Here is a 12,526-nt window from a genome sequence, read left to right as displayed (position 1 = left end):
TGAAGGATTTCGGGTTGCGCTCTTGGGCATCCGCGGGCGCAAAGGCTGCACCCAAAGGGCCTTGCATTGGGTAAAAGATAACTTAATAATTTGGGAAATGAAAGCGATGCTTGGGAAAGTTTTTGCGGCCTGACGGAGAAAAGGCACGCAGGTTCTGTTTGCTGGAAGCAGCAGAGTCTGCGGCCAGACTGGCCGGGGCGCCCGCGTCCGGCGCTGGAAACCACTGGTCGCTTTCTCCGCGGGCCTGACCTTAGCTCCTGCGGCTGCTCGGTCGACTGCCTTCCTGCACTTTTTGCTGCCGCTCCAGCCCCAGATGGACGAGGCCTGGGGCCAGGCCATGCTTCGGAAAGCCCTGGGGGCTGGCCGCGCGCGGAAAACCAGTCTCGAATCCCGAAGCCGGGGGGAGAGCCCAGATTCCGAAGTTCGGGCCCCCTCGAAGCCCCTCGGCGGGGAACTTACCCTTTCCGGAAGGTCGGACGCTCGATCGCTCCGAGTCGGGTAGGCCTACCTCTCCTCTCGGCGCCGCCGGGGACGTCTATGGGGGTACGTTTCGCCCCTGAACCAGCTGCGCGCAAAGGCTTATGCGCATCCACCATGGGGCTGCTTAGAAGTTATGCCCACTGATGAGACCAATAATAATGATGATCGTTATTACAAAACAAAATAGAGCGCCTCGTCCTTCTACAGGATCCGGCACTGCAATTTTTCTCTACAGAAATCACCCTTCTCCACCCCCCTCCTCCACCACCCAATCGCACCCCGCCCCCGCCGGGCTACGCTGGGACTAGCTGCATCCCCAGACCCAGCTAAAGGAGGTTTGCAGAATGCGGCTTTTTCTCAGCCAGAAACACTGGGGACGACTCTTCGTCCTAACGTCTCTGTCTCTTTTCCTCTCCGCGATAACCCAGTAATTGCTTCTATGCACGTCTGCAAGAGGGCACCAAGTTATCGCGTCCCAAACTTAACCAGCTATAGAGGCGCCTCAAACGCCAATGCTGAAAGCTCTTCCTGAGAAAATTAGAAAAAAAAAAAAAAAAAGATTCTCTTAACCTCCTTCAGGAGACCTCGATTCCTGACCCCCCCCCCCCAACTCGATTTCTTTCTAATCTTTGGGCTGAGGTGGGATTCTCACCTCCCTTCGCCCAAAGCTCCCCTCCTCCCTCCCTAAGAAAATCGGTCTTGGTTCTATTTGGGGATGATGTCCGCCACCCCCATTTCCCCAGAGAGTTGGATTTGTTTATTTCTTTATTTTTCCCCTGGCCCAGGCGTCTGGGACTTGTGGTTGCGCAGACCCCTGGCGGGAGTCGTAGGGGAAGTCGAGGATTCGAGAAATCAACATCCCGCCACTGCCCCCCAATCGAGCGTGACAGCGCGCGGGCCGGTTGCGTGACTCGTGACGTCTCCACGTCCTATAGGTGCAGCGGCTGGTGAGATAGTCCGTATCGCCTGGTCGCCTCTTTATTTTATTGGGGTATGCCTGGTAATAAACAGTAATATTTAATTTGTCGAGGACCACAAACCAGCTTCGAGCTGGGAGGTACCTTACTACCCTTGACAGACGCTGGAAGAAGGCTTGGCCTAAAAGGGGTCTCTCTTGGCGGGGGTTCCTTTCCAAACTCTCCACCTGAACACACCCTTCCCAGTGAGGCGTCACTCCCCGCTTCTGCGCTGGAAAGAAGAGGCAGGATTTTTAGAGGTGAGTTTTCCTTTGGGGGTGGGGGTATAGGATTGCCTTAGCACTGGCCTGCCTACCTTCCCCTGGGTTTACCGCCCAGCTTGACCCCGCCGAATGCCTCCTCTCCCAGCCTCCCGATTTTTCCCTGTCTAGATAAGAATGCACTCATTTTGCCTTCCAGTGTCACCTGGCACGCATAGATTCTCTCTTGAGATTTCAAAATCCCAATTTCGCTCAGTGGCCCGCAGGATCTGCACTTCACAAACTAAGCAAATCTGGCCAGGCAATTACTCGGGAGAGTACAGATTGTCCCTCTCGGGAGGGGCCTGCAGATTATTTATGGGAATTTCTTTTATCCGCAAATCTCTAAGAATTTAAAGGGATTGGAGAGCTCTTTCTGGATTTCCCCTTCGTTTCTGCCAGAGATGCTTAGATGCCGGCTTTTCCTAAAACCATGTTTGTTTTCCATCTTTGGCCGAGGGTCGCCCCCTGAGCAAGCCCAAAGTCCTCTGAGCTGACATTTTGGAAGGGTGAGGGTGTTTTCACAAATAAATAAACTGTCTCGGGGAAGGCTGTTTGAAAGCAACCCTGGAAGGTGAAGTGAGAACTCGAGAGACTGCTGGGGCTGGTTTGCTTGCTGGTTGCCCCGATTTTAGGGTTGGACAGTCCTCCACTCTGGAATTCTGCAGCGATGCGTCAGGCCTGCCCTGGGATTGTAGTTCCCAGGAGCCACAGAAGATCACACTTCTGTGGTCTTCTGAGGTGGCTTCGGATCTCCAGGGTGGTTCCCCTCCCTCCACCCTTCTCTCCAGACCTTGGCCTGCAGGCCTGAATCTCTAGACGGAGCCTGAGTAAAGATCAGGGTGATGGAGATACAGAGGAGAAAGAAAAACGGGAACCCTGACATTTGTTCCAAGCACTAATTCTTGATTTTCCAAGCTGGGTCTGCTCAGGCTAAGACCTACTGACTGTTTACGCTTCTATTGACCTCTTCAACTCGACCCTCCAAATAATACATTTCAGACAAGGGGAGGGCAGAGAGAAGGGCCGAGTGGAGATGAAAACCCCAGCCAGCCCCCAGTGACTGTTTGATTATTTTAATAAAACTGGGCACTTGCCTGTGTACACCTCCAGCCAGGGAGGTCTGGTGGCTCTGGGGGTGGGGGGTGGGGGCGGATGGGAGCCCAGGGTAATTTCTGGGCATCTTTGATCTCGGCCCCCATCCCAATGCACCTTCACCCTGCCTTCACCCCGGAGTCGCTGAGAGTCGGGGTGATGAGTGGGGAGGGGGGAGATGTCAGGGCGGCTAGCGGCGGCAGGCTGGGCCAGGCGAGGTCAGGCAGCTCTCCCGTCTTGAGGTCAGCGGCAGAGAGAGAACGCGGGCCAGGCTGCAGAGGAGGCTCTCGGCGGGTGTGTGCACGCCTGGTGCGTTCAGACTCCCGTTCTCCGCACCGCCCGCGACACCGAGATTATTTTCCCGGGCAGAAGGCGAGCGGGTTTGCGATGATTTGTGCAGGATTTTTCGCAGCCACCGAGCCGCGCTCGGAGAAGCCGAGATGGATGGAGGTTGGGAAGGGGGTGGAGAGGAGGGGGTGCTCTCCAGGTCTGGGTTTGAGACTCGTGTTGTGATTTGAGTGTTCGGGAAATCTAATGGAAAAGGTGGTTGGGGGAGGGAGTGGGATGGGAGAGGGAGGGGGGAGGAAGAGAGGGAGGGAGGAAGAGAGAGACAGACAGAGGCAGGCAGCGTGCAGTGGGAGCTAGTTGGATAGGCAATTTCAGTACTCTGTAAGCATCAAGGCAGCCCAACGTCACTGAGCTCAGCTGAGTCGGCTTGTATTTCTGAGAGAGGGAGAGGGGGAGAGAGAGAGAGAGACTCTTACCTCGGATTCCGGAACTTTAACCCTGAAAGCGGCGCTCAGCAAGGACTTCAGCCATTCCCAGGCTCCGTCTGGTCTCCCAGCTTTCCCTCCCTGGGGGTGCAAAGGAGAACCGGGCACTGAGGTTATACTATTGGGGGTGCTCCGGGAGGCTGCTCTTTTGGCGTTCTTGAGAGTCCTGCTGGCGCCTGACAACTGGGAAGCCTGTAGGGAGAGCGAGCGCACGGCGCAGGAGGTGTGTGTTGTTGGATCGTGGTCAGTCGCTACGGCGAGGCTCCCGCGGTGGGTGCTCCCTTTGTAGGCAGCGGTTGCCGCCGGTCCGGGGAAGCAGTCTCCCCGTAGACCCCGGAGCCACCATGCCCGCGCCCCCGCCTCGCCGCCGGCTTCCCTGCTAGGAGTCAGAAGGAATGCGGTGAATGCACCGGCTTCACCGAGCGAGGTAACCGTTCCGCCGATGGCCCGGGAGGCTGGGGAGGGAGCCCGCCTGCCGAGGCGGCTCGGGCAGGCACGCAAGGCGGCTCTAGAGCCTGGTCCGGGGATTTTGCAGGGCCTGGCTCGCCAGCGATTTTCCGCGGCCCGGAGCTGCCTGGCGCGCGGAGCCGAGGCTGGGGGAGAGGCGTGGAGGTTTGCAGGACGCGCGGCCTGCTTCTGTCAAACCGCATCTCGTTCGGGCCCGCCAGCTCCCCAGCTCTCCGGGACCTCGGCCGGGGCTCGGGGTGGGATTGTCCCCGCGGCCGGCGGGTGCAGGGGAACGCACGTGGGGACGCCAGCACCGCTTTCTTTTGTTGTGAGCAGGCTTCGGGGCTCCCATCACCGCCTCCCCCGAACCTCAAGGGCGTGGTGAAGGAGGCGGCTTGGGAATCGCTCTTAGAAGACGATCTCCTCCGCACCATTTCTGGGTCTCCGGCCACGGCAGATCGGGGGAGTGGGATCCAGCCTTTCGCTGGAGCGGCTGCTCAAATTGGGGGCGGCATTTCTTGCGCCTCCTTCCCAGCGTTCCCGGGTTTTGAGGGAGGAAATCCCTACTTGGGAACGTAGAAGGGATTGGAAGACGATCAGAGCATGGGGCAGGCTCCTCAGGGCTTGAACCGTTCTGCAGCTGCTATTTTGCGTGTTCCGACCTCACATGCCTGTAAAACCTGGGCAATTCGGCGCCTCGCGTCGGATCTCAGTGGCGGGTTCAACGCCGGAAGCTCAGGACTTAGCCGGGAACCAATTTGGCGTCGCCAGCCCCAAGCTTAGGCCTGCAGTTCCAGCGAACCAGGCCCGGCTGAAGCTCAGAGAAGCTCCCCTCAGCCAGGCCGCTCGACAAAACGCCCGGCTGGGGCTGGAGAGCCTAGAAAAACGAGGGGAACGCGCTCCGGAGGCCGGCGGCCCCGCGCTGGCTTCGGGCACCCGGGCGCGCCTCCTTTCGAACCGCAGCACGACCGATTTCTCGACCTTTCTGTTTGACTCCTTTTTTATTTTTCATGTTGCTTATGACTGGGGGAAAAGGGAGGACTCTTAATGTTAAAGGACTTATAAGTTTAAGGCCGGGAACTGATGAACTTGAATTTTCAGGACCTGGCCTCTTCTGTGGGTCTTTCTTCTCCTGTGTTTTTGATTTTTTGCAAGAGGCGGGTTATTTCAGGCATTTTGGCTACTGCAGGGAATACTCCTGTTGCCAGTTTTCAGCAACAGGGCTCTGCTGGCCTCCTGTAATTTGACGAAGAGAAAAAATTCTCAGAAGGGCAGTAGGTTTGTGTTTTGTTTTGTTTTGGGTTCGTACCCAATGGCTTCCAAAAATACCCAGGCCTTATCTTTATTGGCTCTTCCAGAAGTCCAGACAAATTTGACGGGCAGCTCGCTTATCGCGGGGGAGCCTGCGCAGCGGAGATGCGGGCCTCGCCTCCTCCCGCTGTGACGCGGGGCTTTCGCAAGAGGATGTGCGTGGTCATAAAGTAATAGTAATGCTAAGAATAACGGGACCTTCTGCAGCCTCCTTCAGCGGGGGAAGGAGGTGCTGGGAGCTGGAAACCGCGAGTGCCAGCCTAGTAACTGCCCCCTCCTGTCCACCAGAACTGTACTTCCAACCTTCTCTTTTTCTCTCTCTGCACCCCCCTCTCATCTGTCTGTCGCTGGCCTTCCCATCCTCAGAGCAGGACCCCGAGCGGTCGCAGGGCCCAGGGATCACCATGGCCGACGCAGACGAGGGCTTTGGCCTGGCTCACACACCCCTGGAACCAGACGCCAAGGATCTACCCTGTGACTCCAAACCCGAGAGCGCACTAGGGGCCCCCAGCAAGTCCCCGTCGTCCCCGCAGGCGGCTTTCACCCAGCAGGTAAGAAGGGCCTTGGCGCCCTTTTCAGAAGCCAAAGCCCCTCTTTTCAGAGGCTGAGGCGGCGGAGAAAGGGGGGGCAATGCCCATAATTACCCTTTTATTTTTATCCCCATTCAATTCCACCCTTCTCTGTCATGCCTCCCAAATGCCAGTGTATTTCTACCCGCCGTATTGTGACGACCATCTTTATGGCCATAGGATTTTTGAATCCGTGGAAATGGTTAGGGAAGTCAAAGATCCGGCTATCTTGGAGCCAGCGAACAAGGGTCCAGATTCTTCCTTTCCTGCTGCACGAGGTGTAAACTCGGTCTGAACGCCTCATTAAGGGCCGGGTCAGCGGCCGCTTCAGGCCGGCATGAGCGATGGCTTGACCCCTCTTCGGATCTGCCGTAGCCTTCGCCTCCGCCCGCCTCCTCCGCGTCGCCGCCCCAGCCCCGCGCGCCGCATCGTTTGTCTGGCGTCCGGGGCCTGGAGAACTGGCGCGGCCCGGGCCGGCGGCGGGGAGCGCGCAGGGCTGGGCGGGGAGGGCGCGGGGAGCCGCGGGCTCGCCTGGCTGAAAGCTGGGCCCCAGCTGAGCGTGAAGCCTCGCCTCTCGCTCTGCGCCCTTCACCCGAGCGCCCTGGGCGCTCAAGGCGTCCTCTGTAGACCTTGATGGTTTTTAAATGGGGTGTCAGAGGGCTGGAAGTGGTTGTCTTGACCTGGAGAGATACTTGCACGTAGCTGAAACCCGTCTTTGGGATTTCGATGGCGTTCCTCGCTTTTCCATCGCCTCTCTCCTCTGCCCTTCCCATCTCAGGAATATGCCCCTATATTTGTAGCGCGGCAGTGGGCACGCATTTTCAGAAACTTAAGAGGTTTTCTTCCAGGAAAAAACAAATCTACCTATTGGACGTTTCCAAGTTATTGCAAAATGAAGACATATATATGTGTATATATAGATATGCATCAGTTTTGTAAAACTTGTAGTTGATGTCAGGAATGTTAAATCGCTGTGCCCATAATCAAAACAGCTTGAAGTGAATGAAGCTGGAAGGGAGGAGGGCCTAGGAGGCATATTCATAGAGATATTTGAGATTTGATAATTAAGTTTTGTTTGGGACTGTGGCAACCTATTATAATATATAAAAATTTAAAATTTTTAAATTTCACCTATGTCTATATATGCACCACCATGGGGAGATTAAACACACACATATACAGTGTTTGCACATCTGTGTGTTTTTGTGTGGACATCTGGGTACCTACACTGGAATATCCTGAGTGAGTTTTTTTTCGAGATTGAGGCTTTTTCTTTTTCTTTTAGCTGCCTCTTGGCTAAAATGTGATTGGTTCTTTTTTTTTTTTTTCCCCTTCAGCTCCATCCTCCCCATGCACATTCTGGAAGGCCCTGATGGTTGGGGTTTTTTTTCTCTAGCCTTATGTTGGTGGCATTAGAATGAGACGGATCTGCACCATGGGGTTAAGACCTTCCTGGACAGAGCACACACACACAAATTCCTGGGCAGGGGCTGCTCCAGAGCTCAGACAGTGCTGGGGGCAGTGGTTCAGCCTGTGAGCCCACTGTCTTGAAGGGGAAGGAGGAGAAAACTCTTTAAAAAGTTTTCAGGGTGTGTGGGGAGGGAAGGCTCATTGTCTCCAGGCCTTCTCTGTGTGACTTTTCTCTCCTCCTATAGGGGATGGAAGGGATCAAGGTGTTTCTCCATGAAAGAGAATTGTGGCTGAAATTCCACGAAGTGGGCACAGAAATGATCATAACCAAGGCTGGCAGGTGAGACGGTCTCCTATGTGGAGGAGGCGCAGGGACCTTGTGGTAGAGATGAAGAGAGGTGTGGGAGATCAGAGAAAGGAAAGAATAAACAAAGAGAGGAGAGACAGAGAGATGGAATATGAATATATTTTGTTTGACTCTATTGTGGTTAAAGAGGCATGGAGAATTCCTCCAGGGATCGCCGTCAGTGTAAGGGAAATAAGGTACCTAAAAGATTTGATTCTTGAAACTGGGCATTTCTTCCACCTCCTAAATAAGAAGACCCAGAGCTTGGGAGGCCATGCTCTCTGGATGGATCAGTAATGAGAGAGAGATGAGATGGGAGAGAGCCCACGGGAGAACATAAAGGTGCCCAGACACACAAAGATGAGAGGGGGGCTTTGGGTTTCATGGGATCTCAAGCTTGATTCCTCGCCCAGACCCTCCTTCCCATTCTCCCTGACCTTGGAGCGGTTCCAGGGTCGCACCCGATCGCCAAACCTCAGAATCGTTGAGTGTGTTCGCTACCTCTTTCATTGTTTATAGAAAAGAGGCGAAGCCTTTGAAACTGAACCGGGGCTCGGCCGGGCTCTATATACAGACACCGATAAACACGGCAGTTTCGTCAAGACACTTACCCCCAGAGTTCCTTTTAAAAGCTCGCAGAGTTTTAGCTAGAAATGCGAGACTTCTGGGGGAGGGGGTAGGAGAGTCGTGTGCTCGGTGTCCCAGCGAGTGGGTGTGTGCGGGCGTGCGCCCCGGCTCGGGGAGTACCCCGCCACTGCCCTAGCAATGCTGGACTGGCCCACCTCGTCCTTAAGGGGCAGAAAGCCCCCGGCCTGCGCGGAGCACGCGTGTGAAGCCGAGAAGCCGGTAGGCCCAGGCCACCGAGTGTGTGAAAGAGGCGGATGGAGCCGCCTCTCCAAACGCCCACCGCTTCTCCAGCCCAAGCCCCCCGCAATAAACTGACAACAGTGACATTTATTATTATTTGAAATTAAACAACGTCTGCTCCCCTGCTCGGCCCCAGTGAACTAGGAGGCACGTTCTGTTTATACCAAAGAACTCAAGTCCTCTTCCCATTCCGCCGCCGAGGAAGGAAAGAGCGGCCGGGGCCTCCTTTCCCCCTCCCCAGCCAGAGCCGACGGGATTTAACTATAAAAGGCCTGCGAAGCCTTCTGCGCCTCCGCCTCCAGGCGCGCTCTCTCGGGCAGATAAACACCGCGAGGCGAGGCTCCAAGGCCCGAGGGAGAGGGCTCCCTCACCCATTCCCGCCATCCCTTGGCGAGCCAGGTTCCAGCCACTGGTTCTTGCATACCGATCGGCCGTGGGAAGAAGGCTTTCGGGGTGGCCTCCATCGGAGGCGGGATGGAGACCCGGGAGTGCGCCTGGACGCGGAGAGGGAGCGGGCACGGCGCATTCGGGGCTGCAGAACCTCCTTCCAAGCACCCTATCTCGCGCAGAGATCAGCTTCTTCCAAAACCAAATTTCTTCGCGGAGGGGCAAAACGTTTAGACTCTGCACGTTAGAGTGCCAGCGCCTTGGAGAAGCGGTGAAGCATTTATGAATGAATTCCTGGCCGAGATTCGTGTCAGAGGTCACGCTTTGAGCCATACCCTGGGGGCAGAGGACTGGGGCCAGGACGCACCTTGTGTGGGCACCCACGCGCGGGCAGTCCCAGGGCGCACCCACTTGGGTGCTCACGTGACGTGCAGTTCTGCCCAGAAGGGCCAAAGCACCTGGCTGGGCGAAGCAGGCCACTTTTTTTCACCCTTAAATCTAATAAGCATTTTCCTGCCCCCGAATAAGAGTAGGTGTCTGGTTCTGAAAGGAGCATTTAGCAAGAATCGAAATGCGGGGTCCCTTTCTGGCCTAGTTTGAAACCGGTCTCTAGAAGCTCTCTCCTCCTGGTTTCTCCGGTAGATAGGTGTAGTCCCAGCCTGTTTGCTCAGCTTCGGATCTTTCTCTTCCCCATAACTTGGAGGGAAACCTGGGCTGGATCTTGGCAAGTGCGGAGCAGGGGCCACTGTGTCTCCTCCGTTTCTTAAAAGATACGTCGATTCTTTTCATTAAAATTTGTGGATACGATCTTCAGAATATTTGCATTAATTCCCTGTCTCTGTCTCTCCGCCTCCGCCCCATCTAGGCGGATGTTTCCCAGTTACAAAGTGAAGGTGACCGGCCTGAATCCCAAAACGAAGTACATTCTTCTCATGGACATCGTTCCCGCAGACGACCACAGATACAAGTTCGCAGATAATAAATGGTAGGCAACACAGTAGCGGGGTGGGGAGGGTGGGGTGGACCGTACAAACCCAACTTCCCTCTCCCCACCGAACCAATAAACATTGTTTTGAGCTCTTACTGTGTGCTAGAGGTTTTTGCTGCCCACGGCTCTGCATCCTCCTGCCCTGAGAAAAAGAAAGAGCAGCCAATAGCTCCCATTTTATAGATGGGAAAACTGAGGCTCAGAGGAAGTAAAGTGCCGATGTCTGTTGCTGGACTGGAGGGTTTGTGGATCTTTACACAGGGTATTGTTCCCAAGCGTTGGAGCTATTTCTAGGGGGCATAAACCATTAACAGTTATTTTTTTATGAGTTACCTGCTTTGAACATGCCTGTTTTATGAAATTGCAAAATCCATCCGGGGTATTTGAGTTAAACAGGCAGGAGAGGAGAGGTTCATTCTTTGGGTACTTTGCTCGCCCAGCTGCCAACAGTGCGGAGGCTTGAAGACGAAGCCCCTTTGGAAAGCCCGCAAGGATTCCCCCCCCCCCAGACTTTTGTGCACATCCAAGCTTTCCAGAATGCGCCCGTTGTTCGTGGGCAGAGAGATGCTGCGAGATGGAGCCCTTGGTGCTGGGGAAGGAAATAGGTGGAAGGCGAAGGAGCCAGTCAGTTCGTGGAGTGTGGGGCGGGGGGGACGCTCACTTGGATACCGGCTCTAGGCTTTCTGGACATCTGGCATTGTAAGTGCCCGAGCAAGACCTGAGGGTCAGGCCATTTCCAGATCTGTCTCGTATTCAGCAGCCGTCGCCCGGCTCGTGAAGCAGCCGGCACCGCGGTGCGCTAAGTCTAGGCGGGTGGCGCCTCTCCTTGGTCTAGGTCTGTGACGGGCAAAGCGGAACCCGCCATGCCGGGCCGCCTCTACGTGCACCCGGACTCGCCGGCCACGGGGGCTCATTGGATGCGGCAGCTCGTCTCCTTCCAGAAACTCAAGCTCACCAACAACCACTTGGACCCATTTGGGCATGTGAGTACCTCCCGCGGCCCTTTCTTGTATCAGCAGGTCAACACCTCTCTTTCTCACCTTCCCTCTTTTCCAGAACTTTCTCTCTCTTCCTGGCTCCTTGTGCCCACCCATGCTTCTTTCTTTGCTCCGTTTCAACCTCCTTGGCCTCTTCCTCCCTCTACCTTTTTGACCCGGCCTTCTTTCTCTTCCCTTTCCTTGCCTCTTTTTCATCTCTCTTTCCTTTTCTCTTATTTCTCACACCTTCTCATTCTTCCTGGCTTTCTCCACTCCTCTCCTGCTCAGACATCTGCCCCTGGCGGTCCTTCCTGTTATCCATTATCCACACTCTGTTATCCACAGTCTGGAGTGTGTCTTTCCCGGCTGGCTGGTGATTGAGTCCCTTGGTTCTCCTGGCCTGGGGCTCACCCTGCATCTCTGATGCCAGCATCCAGCCCACCTGCTTTTGCTGAGGGACGGGGGTTGTGGGGTGACTAAAGCTGTTCATTCCGGGCCTGGAATTCCTGTTCGTTCAGCCCAATCTGTGATTAGGGACTGGTTGCATTCCTACAGAAAACATGGGCCGTGTAGCTCGGTGTGTACTCAGCACAGATCACAAAGGCTGGACCATAGTGGGAGCCTTATACCTTACCTTTTGTTGTTATTGTTCAGACGCTAAGTTGTGTTCAGCCCTTTGCGAGCCCACGGACTGTAGCCTGCCAGGCTCCTCTATCTATGGGATTTCTCAGGCAAGAATACTGGAGTGGATTGCCATTTCCTTCTCCAGGAGATATTCCCAGCCCAGGGATGGAACCAACATCTCCTGAATTGGCTGGTGGATTCTTTACCACGGAGCCATCAGAGAAGCAGATGCCTTACCTACCTCCTTCCAAATCCTCTTATCATCAGGATGTTCTAGATGAAAGGGAGACCCTAGGCTCTCTGCTTCCTCTTTTACAGATTGGGAGACCATCTCCCACCCACCCACCCAGAGGCAAACTCTGGTACCCAAGCCCCTTTGAGCTTGACACTCTCGGGTTTATCTGTTTGTTCCAGTTTCCAGCTTTCCCCTCTCCTCCCACCACGCCCAGAGTGGGCAAGCCCAGATCAGGCTCTTACACCTGGAATCTGGATTGACCCTAAGAGACAGGGGCCAGGGGAACCCTCTGAAACTGCAAGATATTGCAGGTATAGTCTCCTGCCTTCCAAGAGAATGTGTAGCTCCTAGCAGATTCTCTATAGGATATCACTTTCTCTTCCCCCAAAGAAAAACCAACAGCACATGGATTTGGGGGGAAACGTCCCTCAATCTCTTCGTTGGACATGATTACCAGGACAGAACACAAGTCTCTGAATTCAGAGTTCAGAAACTTTAGTTTGCTGATTCCACCAAACAAGTGGTCTAGTCCACCTCAGGCCATTTGACCCTCAGAGCAGCTTCGAGAGGAGGATGGAAATACAGCATTTATAACTGGGAGCTTATGGGAGGGGAGATGGCCTGCCTGAGGACACACACCTTGTATTTGGGAAGGAGGATGTGAGGCTAGGTCTGTCTAATTCCAGAAGCGATCCAGGTCCCGCTACTCTGTCTGTTTAAAGGGAAGATCAACAAACACATGATCCCCAGTTTGGGGACATGAGGGGCCTAGATGCAGATGCATTTGGTCAGGAGGAAGGA

General features: G+C 55.0%; 1 protein-coding gene across 4 annotated transcripts in view; it reads left to right on the top strand.

Annotated features, from left to right (window-relative positions):
• The window catches only part of TBX5 (T-box 5), a 53,085-nt gene continuing 41,637 nt past the window's right edge, over positions 1,079-12,526 (top strand). The window contains exons 1-5 of one of the 4 annotated variants that reach the window (XM_018061187.1): positions 1,079-1,696; positions 5,689-5,873; positions 7,547-7,641; positions 9,767-9,886; positions 10,725-10,872. In XM_018061187.1, the coding sequence (XP_017916676.1) occupies positions 5,727-5,873; positions 7,547-7,641; positions 9,767-9,886; positions 10,725-10,872 (510 nt within the window). In that variant the 5' untranslated portion in view covers positions 1,079-1,696; positions 5,689-5,726. Of the gene's footprint in view, positions 1,697-3,664; positions 3,992-5,394; positions 5,874-7,546; positions 7,642-9,766; positions 9,887-10,724; positions 10,873-12,526 lie in introns of those variants that run through there. The other 3 variants (XM_018061186.1, XM_018061188.1, XM_018061189.1) reach the window with 3 other exon arrangements.

The sequence above is a fragment of the Capra hircus genome, chromosome 17, assembly GCF_001704415.2.
Source record: "Capra hircus breed San Clemente chromosome 17, ASM170441v1, whole genome shotgun sequence".
Taxonomy (NCBI): domain Eukaryota; kingdom Metazoa; phylum Chordata; class Mammalia; order Artiodactyla; family Bovidae; genus Capra; species Capra hircus.
Note: the sequence above shows the minus strand (reverse complement) of the source record. Positions and strands in the feature narration are given on the sequence as shown.